General features: G+C 42.3%; 1 protein-coding gene across 4 annotated transcripts in view; it reads right to left on the bottom strand.

The window, feature by feature from the left end:
• The window catches only part of SBF2 (SET binding factor 2), a 586,574-nt gene that overhangs the window by 234,845 nt on the left and 336,387 nt on the right, over nucleotides 1-15,342 (bottom strand). For all 4 annotated transcript variants that reach the window (XM_038765198.1, XM_038765199.1, XM_038765200.1 and 1 more), the window contains exon 6: nucleotides 13,959-14,064. In XM_038765198.1, coding sequence (XP_038621126.1) covers nucleotides 13,959-14,064 — 106 coding nt within the window. The remainder of the gene's footprint in view (nucleotides 1-13,958; nucleotides 14,065-15,342) is intronic.

The raw sequence follows: 15,342 nt of genomic DNA, 5'->3' as shown, positions 1-15,342 counted from the left end.
GACTGAATGAATATCTATCATTTATTTATATTACTATCTTTCTCCCCCTCTAGACTGTAAACTCCCAATGGGCGGGGAATGTGTCTATTATTTCGTACTTTCCCAAGCAATCAATTAATTAATCGTATTTATTGAGCGCTTACTGTGTGCAGAGCACTGTACTAAGCGCTTGGGAAGTAAAAGTTGGCAACTTAGTACAAGTGCTCTGCACATAGTAAGCACTCAATAAATACGACTGAATGAATGAACAAATGATTAGGAAACAAGTCCTCTGACTTCCAAGCCTGTGCTCTTTCAACTAAGCCAGGCGGCTTCTCACAGGGAAGGGGAGGAGGGTTTTAGGAGAGAAGATGAGAAGTTCAGTTTTCAGCGTGTTGAATTTGGGGTGCCGGTGGGCAATTCCAAGCAGAAATGTCTTAGAAGCAAGAGGAGATATGAGGTTGAATACTGGAGGAGAGGTTAATGCTACATTTGGGAGTATATTTGGGAATCATCTACATAGAGGTGGTAGCAGAAATCATGGAAGGGGATGGATTCCCCAAGACTGAGTGTAAACGGAGAAAAATAGGGGACTCAGCCTTATGGGAACTGAGTTTGAGGATTAGGACACGAAGATGAAACAGATAGAACAGTTGAAGAGGTAAGAGAAGCAAGACATAGCATGTCCGCAAAACTAAGATCTGATAGAGAAGCCGCGTGGCTCAGTGGAAAGAGCCCGGGCTTTGGAGTCAGAGGCCGTGGGTTCAAATCCCGGCTCTCCCAATTGTCAGCTGTGTGACTCTGGGCAAGTCACTTAACTTCTCTGTGCCTCAGTTGCCTCATCCGTAAAATGGGGATTAAGACAGTGAGCCCCATGTAAACTGATCACCTTGTAACCTCCCCAGAGCTTAGAACAGTGCTTTGCACATAGTAAGCGCTTAATAAATGTCATTATTATTATTATTATTATAGAGTAACAAGGACAGGGTAGTGGTCCTCATTCATTCATTCATTCAATCGTATTTACTGAGTGCCTACTGTGTGCAGAGCACTGTACTAAGTGCTTGGAAAGCACAATACAGCAATAGAGAGACAATCCCTGCCCACAATGGGCTTACAGTCTAGAGGTGGGTGGAAGGGTCAAAGAAGACAGAGGGGTCAAGGAGCATTAGGAAAGAGGAGAACCAGTTGAACTTGGCTCCGGGGTCACTGATGATTTAGGAAAGTCAGCGTGGCTTAGTGGAAAGAGCAAAGGGCTGAGAGTCAGAGGACCTGGGTTCTAATCCAGAAGCATGGATTTGTAGACTATTCTAAGGGATAGAGCACGGGCTTGGGAGTCAGAAAGTCATGGCCGCCTCTGCCAATTGTCTGCTATGTGACCTTGGGCAAGTCACATCACTTCTCTGGGCCTCAGTTCCCTCATCTGGAAAATGGGGATTGAGACTGTGTACCCTATGTGGGACAGGGACCTGATTCGCTTGCACCCACCCCAGTGTCAGTATAATGCTTGGCACAAAGAAAGCACTTAACAAATACCACAACATGGGTTTTAATCCCAGCTCTGCCACTTACCTGCTGTGTGACCTTGGGCGAGTCACTTTGCTTCTCAGGGCCTCAATTCCCTCATCTGTAAAATGGGGATCGAAACTGTGAGCCCCACGTGGGACAGGGACTGTGTCCAACCCAAATGGCTTGTATCTACCCCTGCACTTGGTACAGTGCCTGGTAGTAAGCGCTTAAGTGCTTAGAACAGTGCTTGGCACATAGTAAGTGCTTAAGAAATACTATCATCATCATCATCATGGCTCTGCCACTTGTCCTCTGTGTGATCTTGGGCAACTTCACTTCTCTGTACCTCAGTCCCCTCATCTGTAAAATGGGGATTGAGACTGTGCGCTCCATGTAGGACAGAGACTGTGTCCTAACCAATTTGCTCGCATCTATCCCAGTGCTTAGTACAGTGCCTGGCACACAGTAAGCGCTTAACAAATACCACAATTATTATTATTAATTATTGCTTAGACTGTGAGCCTGACGTGGAACCGGGACTGTGTCCAACCTGATTAGCTTGTGCCCACCTCAGCGCTTAGAACAGTGCTTGATACATAGCAAATGCTTAACACAAGCCATTAAATAAAAAGCCACCAATATCTCCCATTTGGTTTCAGATGACCCCAACTACAAACACTGTGAGACCAACATCACAACTTGAAAATAAAGGTTGCTTGTAGTTCATTCCTTCATTCATTCATTCAATCGTATTTATTGAGCACTTACTGTGTGCAGAGCCCTGTACTAAGCACTTGGGAAATACAAGTTGGCAACATATAGAGACGGTCCCTACCCAACAGTGGGCTCACAGTCTAGAAGGGGGGACTCATTCATTCATAATTCATAATTCATTCATAAGAATTTCTCCAAGGTGGACGATTCGCATATTTCAAAACGGAAAATGTGAACTGTTATTCCAGCTCAGAAAGCAGATAAAAATTCACCCAATTTGCAAAATTATTCCAAAATTAGAATGTGCGCTCCTTAATGCTTCTATCCCCATGAAACTGATAATGAAGTATTTAAAAACATCATCATCATCAATCGTATTTATTGAGCGCTTACTATGTGCAGAGCACTGTACTAAGTGCTTGGGAAGTACAAATTGGCAACATATAGAGACAGTCCCTACCCAACAGTGGGCTCACAGTCTAAAAGGGGGAGACAGAGAACAAAACCAAACATACTAACAAAATAAAATAAATAGAATAGATACGTACAAATAAAATAGAGTAATAAATATGTACAAACATATATACATATATACAACAACAAAAACATATTGTTCTGATCTTAAATAAAAGGCACTATAATAGTCTACAAATCCATACCAACTGCCATACTGACTGTGCAGTCACCCTTCCATAATATATGGATCAAAAAGTCAAAGATGCCAGTGTATGTGACTGTAGTTTGTAAGTTGTTCTTTGCTTTGTTCCATTTAGGCTTCAGTGCAAGTTTGTTTCGGTTCAAGACTCTAAATTGCTCTAGAGTATGTCTCTATTTTGTTGTCTGCTTCCTAATTTTAGCCACAACTTTCCAGGGCTCAAGAGCTCCTCCACTTCTCAAAATTCCCATCCGGATCTATTTGTTTTGGGACAGTCTGGGCTTTTCTCCTCTTTCCATTAGCTGGCTTACTTCGGTACACAGAAAACTCTGGGATACTGCCTGGGCCAAATCTATCCTTTATAAAGAATATTTTCTTCTCAGCCTTCCGGAATTCTTTCTTATCAGTAGGGATGATTGAGTTTTCCCTGTGTTGCCCCCAAAATGTCCGTCACTTGAAGAAAGAGACAAAACGGGTATTCACTGAGAGAAAATTGAATTCACAGATTTTCCAGGAAGGGTGGTGATGGCATGAAGTCTTGACTGAGGCATCTGACAGGAACTCAGACATCATGTGTAATGCCTTGTTAGTAAAAGCTCACTCAAAAAAAGTTAGGAAGTAAATTAAAATACAAATAAGGGTTAGAATCACTTAAAAAGGTTCAAATTGGGAAGTGTGGATTGGAAGGGAAATAGAAATGAGCAACTCAAAGCAAGAATCCCAGTATTACTAAATGAGAACCCCATAGTGCAATTACACAAAGAATGAAATCCAATTACAGTCCATCCTTCCTGAGAAAAGGACTATGGGAAATGAGCTTAAGGAGAATAGGAATAGTTTAGTTATTAATAATAATGGTAATAATAATAATAATAACAGTATTGTTAAGCACTTACTGTGTCCCAAGCACTGTTCTAAGCGCTGGGGTAGATACAACATAATTGGGTTGGACACAGTCCCTGTCCCTCGTGGGGCTCACAGTCATAATCCCCATTTTATAGATGAGGAAACTGAGGGACAGAGAAGTGAAGTGACTTGCCTCAAGTCAAAGAGCACACAAGTGGCAGCGCTGGGATTAGAACCCAGGTCCTCTGACTCCCATGTAAGCTCTTCTCTAGACTGTAAACTTGCTATGGGCAGGGAACATGTTTGCTAATTCTCTTCATCATCATCATCAATCGTATTTATTGAGCGCTTACTATGTGCAGAGCACTGTACTAAGCGCTTGGGAAGTACAAATTGGCAACATATAGAGACAGTCCCTACCCAACAGTGGGCTCACAGTCTAAAAGGGGGAGACAGAGAACAAAACCAAACATACTAACAAAATAAAATAAATAGAATAGCTATGTACAAGTAAAATAAATAAATAAATAAATAGAGTAATAATAATAAATAGAGTAGTAATAATTCTCTTGTATTGTATCAATCGATGGTATTTATTGAGAGCTTACTGTGTGCAGAGCACTTTACAAAGAGCACTTGCGAGAGTAAAATATAATAGAGTTGGTAATAATAATAATAATACTTTTGGTATTTGTTAAGCGCTTACTATGTGCCAAGCACTGTTCTAAGCGCTGGAGGAGATACAATGTAATCAGGTTGTCCCACATGGGGCTCACAGTCTTCATCTCCATTTTCCAGATGAGGTAACAGAGGCACAGAGAAGTTAAGTGACTGGCCCAAAGTCACACAGCTGATAAGTGGCGGAGGCGGAATTAGAACCCATGACCTCTGACTTCCATGCCCGGGCTCTAGACATGTTCCCTGCCCTCAACAATTCTCCCAAGCACTTAGAGGAAACTGAGGCCCAGAGAAGCTACAGTGACTCGCCCAAGGTCACACAGCCGGGAAGTAGCAGAGCTGGGATTAGAACCCAGGTCCTCAGACCCCCAGTCCCATGTGCTTTCCACTAAGCCACGCTGCTTCTCATCCACATGCATCAGTGGATGAGAATATAATTTATTTTATTTTGTTAGTATGTTTGGTTTTGTTCTCTGTCTTCCCCTTCTAGACTGTGAGCCCACTGTTGGGTAGGGACTGTCTCTAGATGTGCCAGTTTGTACTTCCCAAGCGCTTAGTACAGTGCTGTGCACATAGTAAGCGCTCAATAAATACGATTGATGATGATGATGATCAGTGCAATTCATCCAAGGCAACACCGTCTTCAAATCAAAGGAAAATCACTCCGACAGCTGGAGAGGGTTGAACTATGGAAACCATGAAAATTAGCCGGACACCAATTGGTAATTTTTTTGTTAGCAACTATACTTTCCTAACACCGGATGTTTCAATACTGACCTAAGCTAGTGTCTATCATTTTGGCAAACATTCATTCATTCAATCATATTTATTGAGCGCTTACAGTGTGCAGAGCACTGTACTAAGCGCTTGGGAAGTACATGTTGGCAACATACAGAGACGGTCCCTACCCAACAACAGGCTCACAGTCTAGAAGGGGGAGACAGACAACAAAACAAAACATGTAGACAAGTGTCAAAACTGTCAGAACATAGGATTAAAGTTATATGCACATTACCAAAATAGAATAGTAGTTCTATTTTGTAGTAGTTTAGCAGGATTAAAATGAAACACTTCGGCACATCAAAATTCTATGAATTACTACACACAACTAAATTTTCGCTGCTTGCAAACTCTCTCTGCATTCTCAAAGTAGCCTGGTACTATATCTGATTGGCCTTCTGTTGATACATAAGAAATCTATGAACCATAATTATCATTTTTGCACACCAAACCACCAGGACTGGCATTAAGTGCTTGCCATGTACAGGACATTGTTCTAAGTACTTAGGAGAGTACAAGACAAAAAGTTGGTAGACCCAGTTCCTACCCTCATGGAGCTTACAATCTATTGGGGGAGGTGATTGTTAAAAACAATTACAGTGAGATAGGTTCAAAGCCGTACTCCTCATCTTCTCACCCAAGCACTGTACCCTCGCTGTTTCCCACCAATCAATCAATCGTATTTATTGAGCGCTTACTGTGTGCACAGCACTGTACTAAGCGCTTGGAAAGTACAAGTTGGCAACATATAGAGACAGTCCCTACCCAACAGTGGGCTCGCAACACCACTATCCCCACTATAATAATAATGATGGCATTTGCTAAGTGCTTACTATATGTGCACAGCACTGTTCAAAGCGCTGGGGAGGATATAAGGTGATGAGGTTGTCCCACGTGGGGCTCACAGTCTTAATCCCCATTTTACAGATGAGGTAACTGAAGCCCAGGGAAGTTAAGTGACTTGTCCAAAGTCACACAGTGACTCCAAATGGTGGAGGTGAGATTCGAACCCATGATCTCTGACTCTCAAGCCCGTGCTCTTCCCACTGAGCCACAAGCCCATAATCTTGGCATTATTCTCAACCCATCACTCTCAGTCAACCCAAATAGTGAGTCTGTCACTATTGATTCAATTTTCACAGCATAGCAAAACCCTGATCTTTCCCTGACTATTGCATCAACCCCTTCGCTGACTTCCCTGTCTCCTTTCTCTCTCTCTCTCCAGTCTTTATTTCACTCTGCTACCCGGATCATTTTTCTAAAAAAAGGTCGAGACCACGTCTCCCCACTCCTCAAGAACCTCCAGTTGATGCCCATCCACCTCGGCATCAAATAGAAACTCAGCTTACCGTTGGCTATAAAGCCCTCAATCGGCTCACCTCTTCCTACCTTTCCTCTCTGATTTCTCACTACAGCCCACCCTGAACAAGTCACTCTTCTAACACCAACTTAGTCACTCTACTTTTATCTATCACATCGCCAACCCCTCGCCCGGCCTGGAACTTCCTTCTGCTTCTTATACGATAGACCTCTTTCCCCACCTTCAAAGCCTTAATATAATCACATCTTTTCCAAGAGGCCTTCCCCGTTTAAGCCCTCTTTTCTCCTCCTCCCTCTCCCTTCTGCATCACCTGCCTTTAGGAACTGTACTCTTTAAGCACTTAACATTCACCTCACCCGCAGCCCCACAGCACTTAGATACACATCCATAATTTCTTTATAATAATGTCTGTCTTCCCCTCTAGACTGTAACCTTCTTGTGGGCAGAGGACATGTCTTGGGCCAGTGCTCTGCACGCCATACGCACTCCGTAAATACCATCGATTGACTAATTGTTGGGGTGGGGTGAGTTTCACAGAACCAAGTGCAGCGGCAATGGGGATGGGAGGGAGAAGAGTTCGAGGAAATGAGAGGATAGTCATAGAAGGCTTCTTGGAGGACAGATGATTTTAGTAAGGCTTTGAAAATGGGGAAAATTATAGGATATCATCATCATCATCAATCGTACTTATTGAGCACTTACTGTGTGCAGAGCACTGTACTAAGCGCTTGGGAAGTACAAATTGGCAACATATAGAGACAGTCCCTACCCAACAGTGGGCTCACAGTCTAAAAGATATAAAAAGGGGGATATAAAAGGGGGACTGAGTACCAGAAAGGAGGGAGGACTTAAGCGACAGAGAGAGAGAGCAATGAAATTGAGGAAATATATATATATATATATGTTTATATGTTTATATGTATTTATTACTCTATTTTATTTGTACCTATTTATTCTATTTATTTTATTTTGCTAATATGTTTTGTTTCGTTCTCTGTCTCCCCTTCTAGACTGTGAGCCCACTGTTGGGTAGGGACCGTCTCCATCTGGTGCCAACTTGTACTTCCCAAGCGCTTAGTACAGTGCTCTGCACACAGTAAGTGCCCAATAAATACGACTGAATGAATGAATAAATGAGGAAAAGTAAGTAGGTTGGTGTTGGAGGAGCAGTGTGTGTGGATTGGGTTGTAGTCGGAGGAAAAGGAGGTTAGATAGGAGAGGGTCTGCTAAATGAGTACCTAATGTCGGGTTTGGCCCACAAGGCATGCTTACTAAGTGCCATCGAAATAATTCTGAAGGAACAAACCATTGGGAATTAAACTGATGAAGAAACTCTGGACGGACTAAAACAATGAACATGCAGTTGGATACAAAAGACTGTTCAGGAAGGAGAAATTTGGGGAACTTCTTAGTACCCATGCATAATACAGGATATTTTACTATAACATGCAATAATAATACTTTTTCCATCTCTCCTCATTTTAAATATTTTATTTGTATACGCCTAACCAGATTACAGAAGATGTATAGTATTGATTATACTAGAAAACAATGTAGTTTTTCTCTGAGGTTAATTATTTGTTCTGTATAAATAAATGAGAGGAAGAATAACAAAGGCAAGGACATAGTAATTCCATGGAAACAGACAATTGTAGGTCTTTAGAGATAGTATAATCAGAACAGACAACTGAAGCACTTGTGTTAATAGCACAACATTCTCATTTTAAGGCAAGAATTTTGCCGAAGTTTGGAAAAAATGTCAGACATGATCCTGACATATCCTCCACGTAACTGCTACAAATTAAACCAACACTGACATAGTTATGAGCTACAAAACAAAAACAAAATACTTCAATAATGGTTATTTAGGCTGAAATAACGAGAGATTTGTCTCAAGAAATGGCATGAACCAGGAGCAATTATAAGATGCAACACTTCATTTGGTATCCAGGAATATTGGTTTATCCTGCCCCTCTTTATCGTACATCTCCTTTGGTAATCCCCAAAACAAATTAGAGCAGTATGAAGAGTGCCTTCCCTTTTCTTCCTATGATCTTTTTATTATGATTAATTCCATGAGAAAAGATGATTTCTCAGAACCATATGGGTGGGCCTGAGAAGACTGAACAGAATACACTTCTTTCAGGAAGGAGCATGTTCATTTCATGAGGTTAAAAAGAAGAAAAATAAAACGACACTGTAAAATTAAGGATGCCTTAGGATTTCCTACCAGTAAACGGTGATCAGGGCTTTCTGTTTTTTGTTCCACATTATACCCAATGTGTATCAGCAGGAGTTTTTGTAGCCATTGGGAACTTAGGCTAACACTCTACTGCTTGGTCAGAGATGGTCACAGTGCTTTTCAGATTGTGCAGTTCGGTTTGTCTTTTAGGTTTCAACTGATCAACAGGAGAGTTTTTCTTCATCCACTAGGCAGAAACATCATATTTTACCTGGAAAACGCTGACTTGATTATTTGCTCTCTGCAGAACCAAAGTTTCTTCGGCTTTTGAAATGATGGACTATAATTTATGTTGCTCAAGGAAGTTGACTAGGTGATCAGTAAAGCATTTATCCACTTCCCCAGTGAAGTCACTCTAAGATGCGCAATTCATTCAATTATAGAGCGCTTACTGTGTGCAGAGCACGGTACTAAGCACTTGGGAGAATACAATATAACAGACACATTCTCTGCCCGCAATGAGCTTACAGTCTAGAGGATGCAATATTGTGTTAAAAATCTTAGGGAATATTGTTTCAAAAAATTTTTAATAATCATTACTAAAATAAACTAAAGCCAAGGAAGATATTCAGCTTCTTAACCCACTTTTGTCATTGCGTTTTTATGTGTGTGTTTTTTTATGGTATTTGTTAAACGCTTACTACGTGCCTGGCACTGTACTAATAACTGGGGTAGATAAAAGGTTGTCACGTTGGGCACACAGTTTCCCACATGGGGCTCACAGTTTAATCCCCATTTTACCGATGAGGCACGGAGGCCCAGAGAAATGAAGTGACTTGCCCAAGGTCACACAGCCGACAAGTGGCGGAGCCGGGACTAGAAAGCAGGTCCCCCCGATTCTCAGGCCTTTGCTCTATCCACAAGGCTATGCTGCTTCTCCTGCCCCTGCCAGCTGGTCATGGAGGGTTTCCGCTCGTCGTCACTGGTACTGGACCTTGAGCTACAGAGGCTGCAACTCGGCTACCTTAGGCCTCCGAGCTGCTGCTGCTACCATCATGTCCTGACCCTGACAGTGGGTAGGCAGTATTCTCACTGGGGACTGAGGGCCAGCTATGGGGAAGTGCCAGAAGAGGAAACAGGAGGAGGGGGAGGAGGAAGATGAAGGAGGAAGAAGGAGAAGAAAAAGAAGGAGGAGAAACTCCTCACCCTGGGCTTCAAGGCTGTCCATCACCTCGCCCCCTCCTACCTCACCTCCCTTCTCTCCTTCTCCAGCCCAGCCCTCTGCTCCTCTGCCGCTAATCTCCTCACTGTGGCTCGTTCTCGCTTGTCCCACGGTCGACCCCCGGCCTATGTCCTCCCCCTGGCCTGGATTACCCTCCCTCCGCCCGTCCGCCAAGCTAGCTCTCTTCCTCCCTTCAAAGCCCTACTGAGAGCTCACCTCCTCCAGGCCTTCCCACATTGAGCCCCCTCCTTCCTCTCCCCCTCCCCACCTTACCTCCTTCCCCTCTCCACAGCACCTGTATATATGCATATATGTTTGTACATATTTATCACTCTATTTCACTTGTACATATTAATTCTATTTATTTTATTTGGTTTATATGTTTTGTTTTGTTGTCTGTCTCCCCCTTCTAGACTGTGAGCCCGCTGTTGGGTAGGGACCATCTCTATATGTTGCCAACTTGTACTGCCCAAGCGCTTAATACAGTGCTCTGCACACAGTAAGCGCTCAATAAAAATGATTGAATGAATGAATGAAGGAGGGAGGAGGAAGAAGAGGAGGAGGAGACTACCATGATGGTTTTCGAGAGTCTCATTCACTGAGCATGTACTGTGTAGAGAATGCCAAGCTGGGAGGTTGGGAGAGAGGATGGGAAGCAGCAAGGCTTAGTGGCAAGAACATGGGCTTGGGAGTTAGAGGATGGGAGGTCTAATCCCGGCTCCACCACTTGTCTGCTGTATGACTTCGGGCAAGATACTTCAATCAATCAATCAATCAATCGTATTTATTGAGCGCTTACTGTATGCAGAGCACTGTACTAAGCGCTTGGGAAGTACAAGTTGGCAACATATAGAGACAGTCTGTACCCAACAGTGGGCTCACACTGCTCTGGGCCCCAGTAACCTCATCTGTAAAATGGGGATTAGGACTGTGAGCGCAGGGTGGGTGGGACAGGGACTGTAAGTAGTTCGTTGTTGGGTAGGGACCGTCTCTATATGTTGCCAACTTGTACTTCCCAAGCGCTTAGTACAGTGCTCTGCACACAGTAAGTGCTCAATAAACACAATTGAATGAATGGATGACTGTATCCATCCTGATTACCTTGTATCAACCCCAGCGCTTAGAACTGTGCTTGACACACAGTAAGCGCTTAACAAATACCATAGTTGTTGTTCTTATTATTACGATAAGACACACTACCTCAACTGTCCTCTTACCATCCCATGTTTTCCTCCCGCTTTTCTTTTTCTCCTCCTCTTCCACTTATTTTTTCCCCTTCTTTTTTTTCCCCTTACCCAAAGTCCTGCCCCCTTGATCTTCTGTCCCAAGTTTGCCCTGCACTGAAAATGAAAAGTTGCTTCCCCTGTTATGGGCTAAATTTTATATAAACAATTCTGTACAAAAACGGATTCCTGGCCTTGGAAATAATGCTCACTTCATAAACAAACTTTTTAAAAATGTCTTTATGGTTTTGGTGCGATTTCAATATACATTTTTGATGTTTAAATATAGATATTGTATATCTTCTATAATTACTTGACGAAGAATATGTATTAGGCAATCCATTTTAGAAGACTGCGACTCAGACACCCAGCAGATTAAAATATGTTTTGCATTATACTCACGGGATGGGCCGGTGGGGGGGGGGGGGGGAGGGGTGCAAAAGTACTCTATTTCCATTTGCTTACGATGTGTTTTTCTACAAAGCCCATTTTCAGAAACATGACAGCAACAGTGTTTGTGGCAAAGCTCCCAAAGTGCATTCTGTACCTTGGCCTTTGGAATATCATTAGACCATAAAATGATCTTAATCACCTTCACAATTGTCAAAAACAGCAACTTTTGAGTTATTAAGCTTTCCCCTTAGGATTTATATAATTCATTTAAACTGAAAATGGCTAGGGGCAACAAATAAGACGACTTCGTTCATTAGGCCTTAACTTTACTAATCACAATTTGGATTTCAACACCCAAATTGACAACTTTGCTTCATGCTTCTGTTAAAGGCCAAGTTCTACAAAGGCAAAGCTATCTGACTTTTTTCAAAAACTTCACATGTGAGTTAGAGTCCTGCTATATAATTTATGTAATACTACCTAACTCTTGCTTGGCTGCAGGTAGGCCCCTGATTAAGTCCTCTTTTCCCTGGCTCATTCTCCCTTTTGGGTCCTCTGTGTGGTTGGATTGATTCAATTGTATTTATTGAGCGCTTACTGTGTGCAGAGCACTGTACTAAGCGCTTGGGTAGTACAAGTTGGCAACACATAAAGACGGTCCCTACTCAACAGCCTTAACTTTACTAATCACTATTTGGATTTCAACACCCAAAGATCTGTGATCTTTGGGCATTTAATATTCACCCCACCTCCAACCCCACCGCACTTTTGTACAGATCTTTAAATTAAGTTATTTTTCAATCCGTCATATTTACTGAGCGCTTTTGTACATATCTTTAAATTAAGTTATTTTTCAATCCGTCATATTTACTGAGCGCTTTTGTACATATCTTTAAATTAAGTTATTTTTCAATCCGTCATATTTACCGAGCGCTTACTGTATACACAAAACAGGAATATGAACTTGAACGAGGACAATATAACAGCCACATTCCCTGCCCACAACGAGCTACAGGGGCAGACAGAGATTGATATATATCCTCCCCAGCGCTTAGAATAGTGCTCACACATAGTAAGCGCTTAACAAATGCCATTATTATTATTATATGTGTATAAGTGTCGTGGGGCTAGGGGTGGAAGTGAATTAAAGGGGGCAAGTCAGGGTGACGCAGAAGGGAGTGGGAGAAAAGGAAGTGAGGGCTGAGTCAGGGAAGGCGTCTCGGATGAGATGTGCCTTCAGTAATGTTTTGAAGCTGGGGGAGAGTAACTGTCTGTCAGATGTAAAGAGGGAGGTCATTCCAGGCCAGAGGCACGACGTAGGTGAGAGGTCGACGGTGAATTAGACAAGATCGAGATCCAGTGAGCAGGTTGGCATTTAGAGGAACAAAGAGTGTTCTACAAAGATTGTAGAAAGAGAGCCGTGAGGTGAGGTAGGAGGGGGCAAGGTGATTTCAATGCTTTAAGACTGATGGCAAGGAGTTTCTCTTCGATGCAGAAGTTGATGGGCAACCACTGGAAGTTCTTGAGGGGGCATTCATATTAATGTCTGTCTCCCCCGCTAGACCGTAAGCTCGTAATAGGCAGGGAACACGTCCGCTAATTCTGCCGTATTAGCAGAAGAGACTCTCTTACTTTTAGCACATTCAGAAGGTTGCACCATTTAAGACTTGGGACAGCCCTGCCTGAGAGAGTGAGTTAGCAAAATGATGGACAGTGGTTTTGTTATTATTACTTATTACTATAATGGCACTTATTAAGCGCTTACTATGTGCAAAGCACTGTTCTAAGCGTTGGGGAGGTTACAAGCTGATCAGGTTGTCCCACGGGGGGCTCACAGTCCTAATCCTCATTTTACAGATGAGGTAACTGAGGCACAGAGAAGTAAATAATAATGTTGGTATTTAAGTGCTTGCTATGTGCAAAGCACTGTTCTAAGCGCTGGGGTAGATACAAGTTGATCAGGTTGTCCCACGTGAGGCTCACCGTCTTAATCCCCATTTTACAGATAGGGTAACTGAGGCACAGAGAAGGGAAGTGACTTGCCCGAAGTCACACAGCTGACAATTGCCGGAGTGGGATTTGAACCCATGACCTCTGACTCCAAAGCCCCTGCTCTTTCTACTGACCCACGCTGCTTCTCTTTTGTTGCTATCTCTATCAATCAATCATTTAGTAGTATTTATTGAATGCTTACTGGGTACGGGGCACTGTACTACCGCTTAGGAGAGGACAATCCATTAGAGTTGGCAAACCCAAACCCTGCCCTCAAGGAGCTTCCATTACAGTCTGCCCTCGTTTTCTTCTGATATGGGAACATGTTTTGTGAGGAAAACGGATGAAATTTCCACTAAAAGCAATCCATTTCTTTAAACCATTTTTGACTCACCAATGCTCTGAATTGCAGTTATTTATAGTCTTTGGTAAAACAAAAATATAAAAATGAAGAGTGTACATACCCAACTGTTGAAAGAGGAGTGCCACACTGGTGCCTGTAACAGGGAGGCTATCATACAGAGGAGTCTGGATCAGCTGTCTATCTCCTGCTCCCAAGGAAAATAACTTCTGTAAAAAATGATTTTTTTAAGATATATTTTTATCTAGATACTAGGTTATTATCATTATGATGGCATTTATTAAGGGCTTACTATGTGCAAAGCACTGTTCTAAGCGCTGGGGAGGTTACAAGATGATCAGGTTGTCCCGAGGGGGCTCACCATCTTAATCCCCATTTTACAGATGAGGGAACTGAGGCACAGAGAAGTTAAGTGACTTGCCCAAAGCCACACAGCTGACAATGGGCAGAGCCGGGATTTGAACCCATGACCTCTGACTCCAAAGCCCGGGCTCTTTCCACTGAGCCACTCTGCTTCTCAAGGCACTTCACATTCTAGGTCCCTTGTTCTTTGCTGAGGTTTCCATTTTTATTTTCATTAACCCAAATATATTGTAATTTCTAGAGTTGACTTCAGAGGTAGGAGTGGAAAGTAAGTCACCCAAGCCTTTTTAGTTTCTATTTTTAAATGTACCCAGTAATGAATGATTTATATATATATATATATATAGTTAGAATATATATATATATATGTATTGTTAGAATATATACATATGTATTGTTACAATACATACATATTGTTAGAAAAGCTGCAAATGACACCCTTTAGAAATTTCTCAACTAGGAGAAGTAAATGACGATCAAGTTCAAAGTCTTTGTCGGACATTCTTTCCCTGGAGAAGCAGCGTGGCTTAGTGGAAAGAGCACGGGTTCGGTAGTCAGAGGTCATGGGTTCTAATCACAGCTCCGCCACTTATCAGATGTGTGACTTTGGGCAAGTCACTTCACTTCTCTGTGCCTCAGTTACCTCATATGTAAAATGGGGATTAAGACTGTGAGCCGCACGTGGGGCAACTGATTACCTTGCATCTACTCCAGAACTTAGAACAGTGCTTGGCATATAGTAAGCGCTTAACAAATACCATCACTATTATAATTATTACCAATAGGAAGATTCTTTAGACGGTGTAGATGGTGCAAATAAGCAAACAGTAGCCAATCTTCCCGAAATGAGCGTGAGCAACTCAAAAGGAAAAGAGGATACCTTCTTTAGGGCCAATTACAAAGTCAAGACTCGAGTTTCTTCCCCTGAGTACTTCCAAATACTGAGACTTACTTTCATGCGTATTTGTTTAAATAACATAAAGAACGGAATTATGAGAAAGTATGGAAATGCACAGTATATGATCATTTTTCAAAATTGGTTTAAGAACAACCCATAAGTTTATTTTCTTTTAGTCTGCTTACAGATAATGGCTAAAAGGAAGCTAATTTGACAACCAGGTCCT

This window comes from Tachyglossus aculeatus, chromosome 22, assembly GCF_015852505.1.
Source record: "Tachyglossus aculeatus isolate mTacAcu1 chromosome 22, mTacAcu1.pri, whole genome shotgun sequence".
NCBI lineage: Eukaryota > Metazoa > Chordata > Mammalia > Monotremata > Tachyglossidae > Tachyglossus > Tachyglossus aculeatus.
This window is presented reverse-complemented; position numbering and strand designations above follow the sequence as displayed.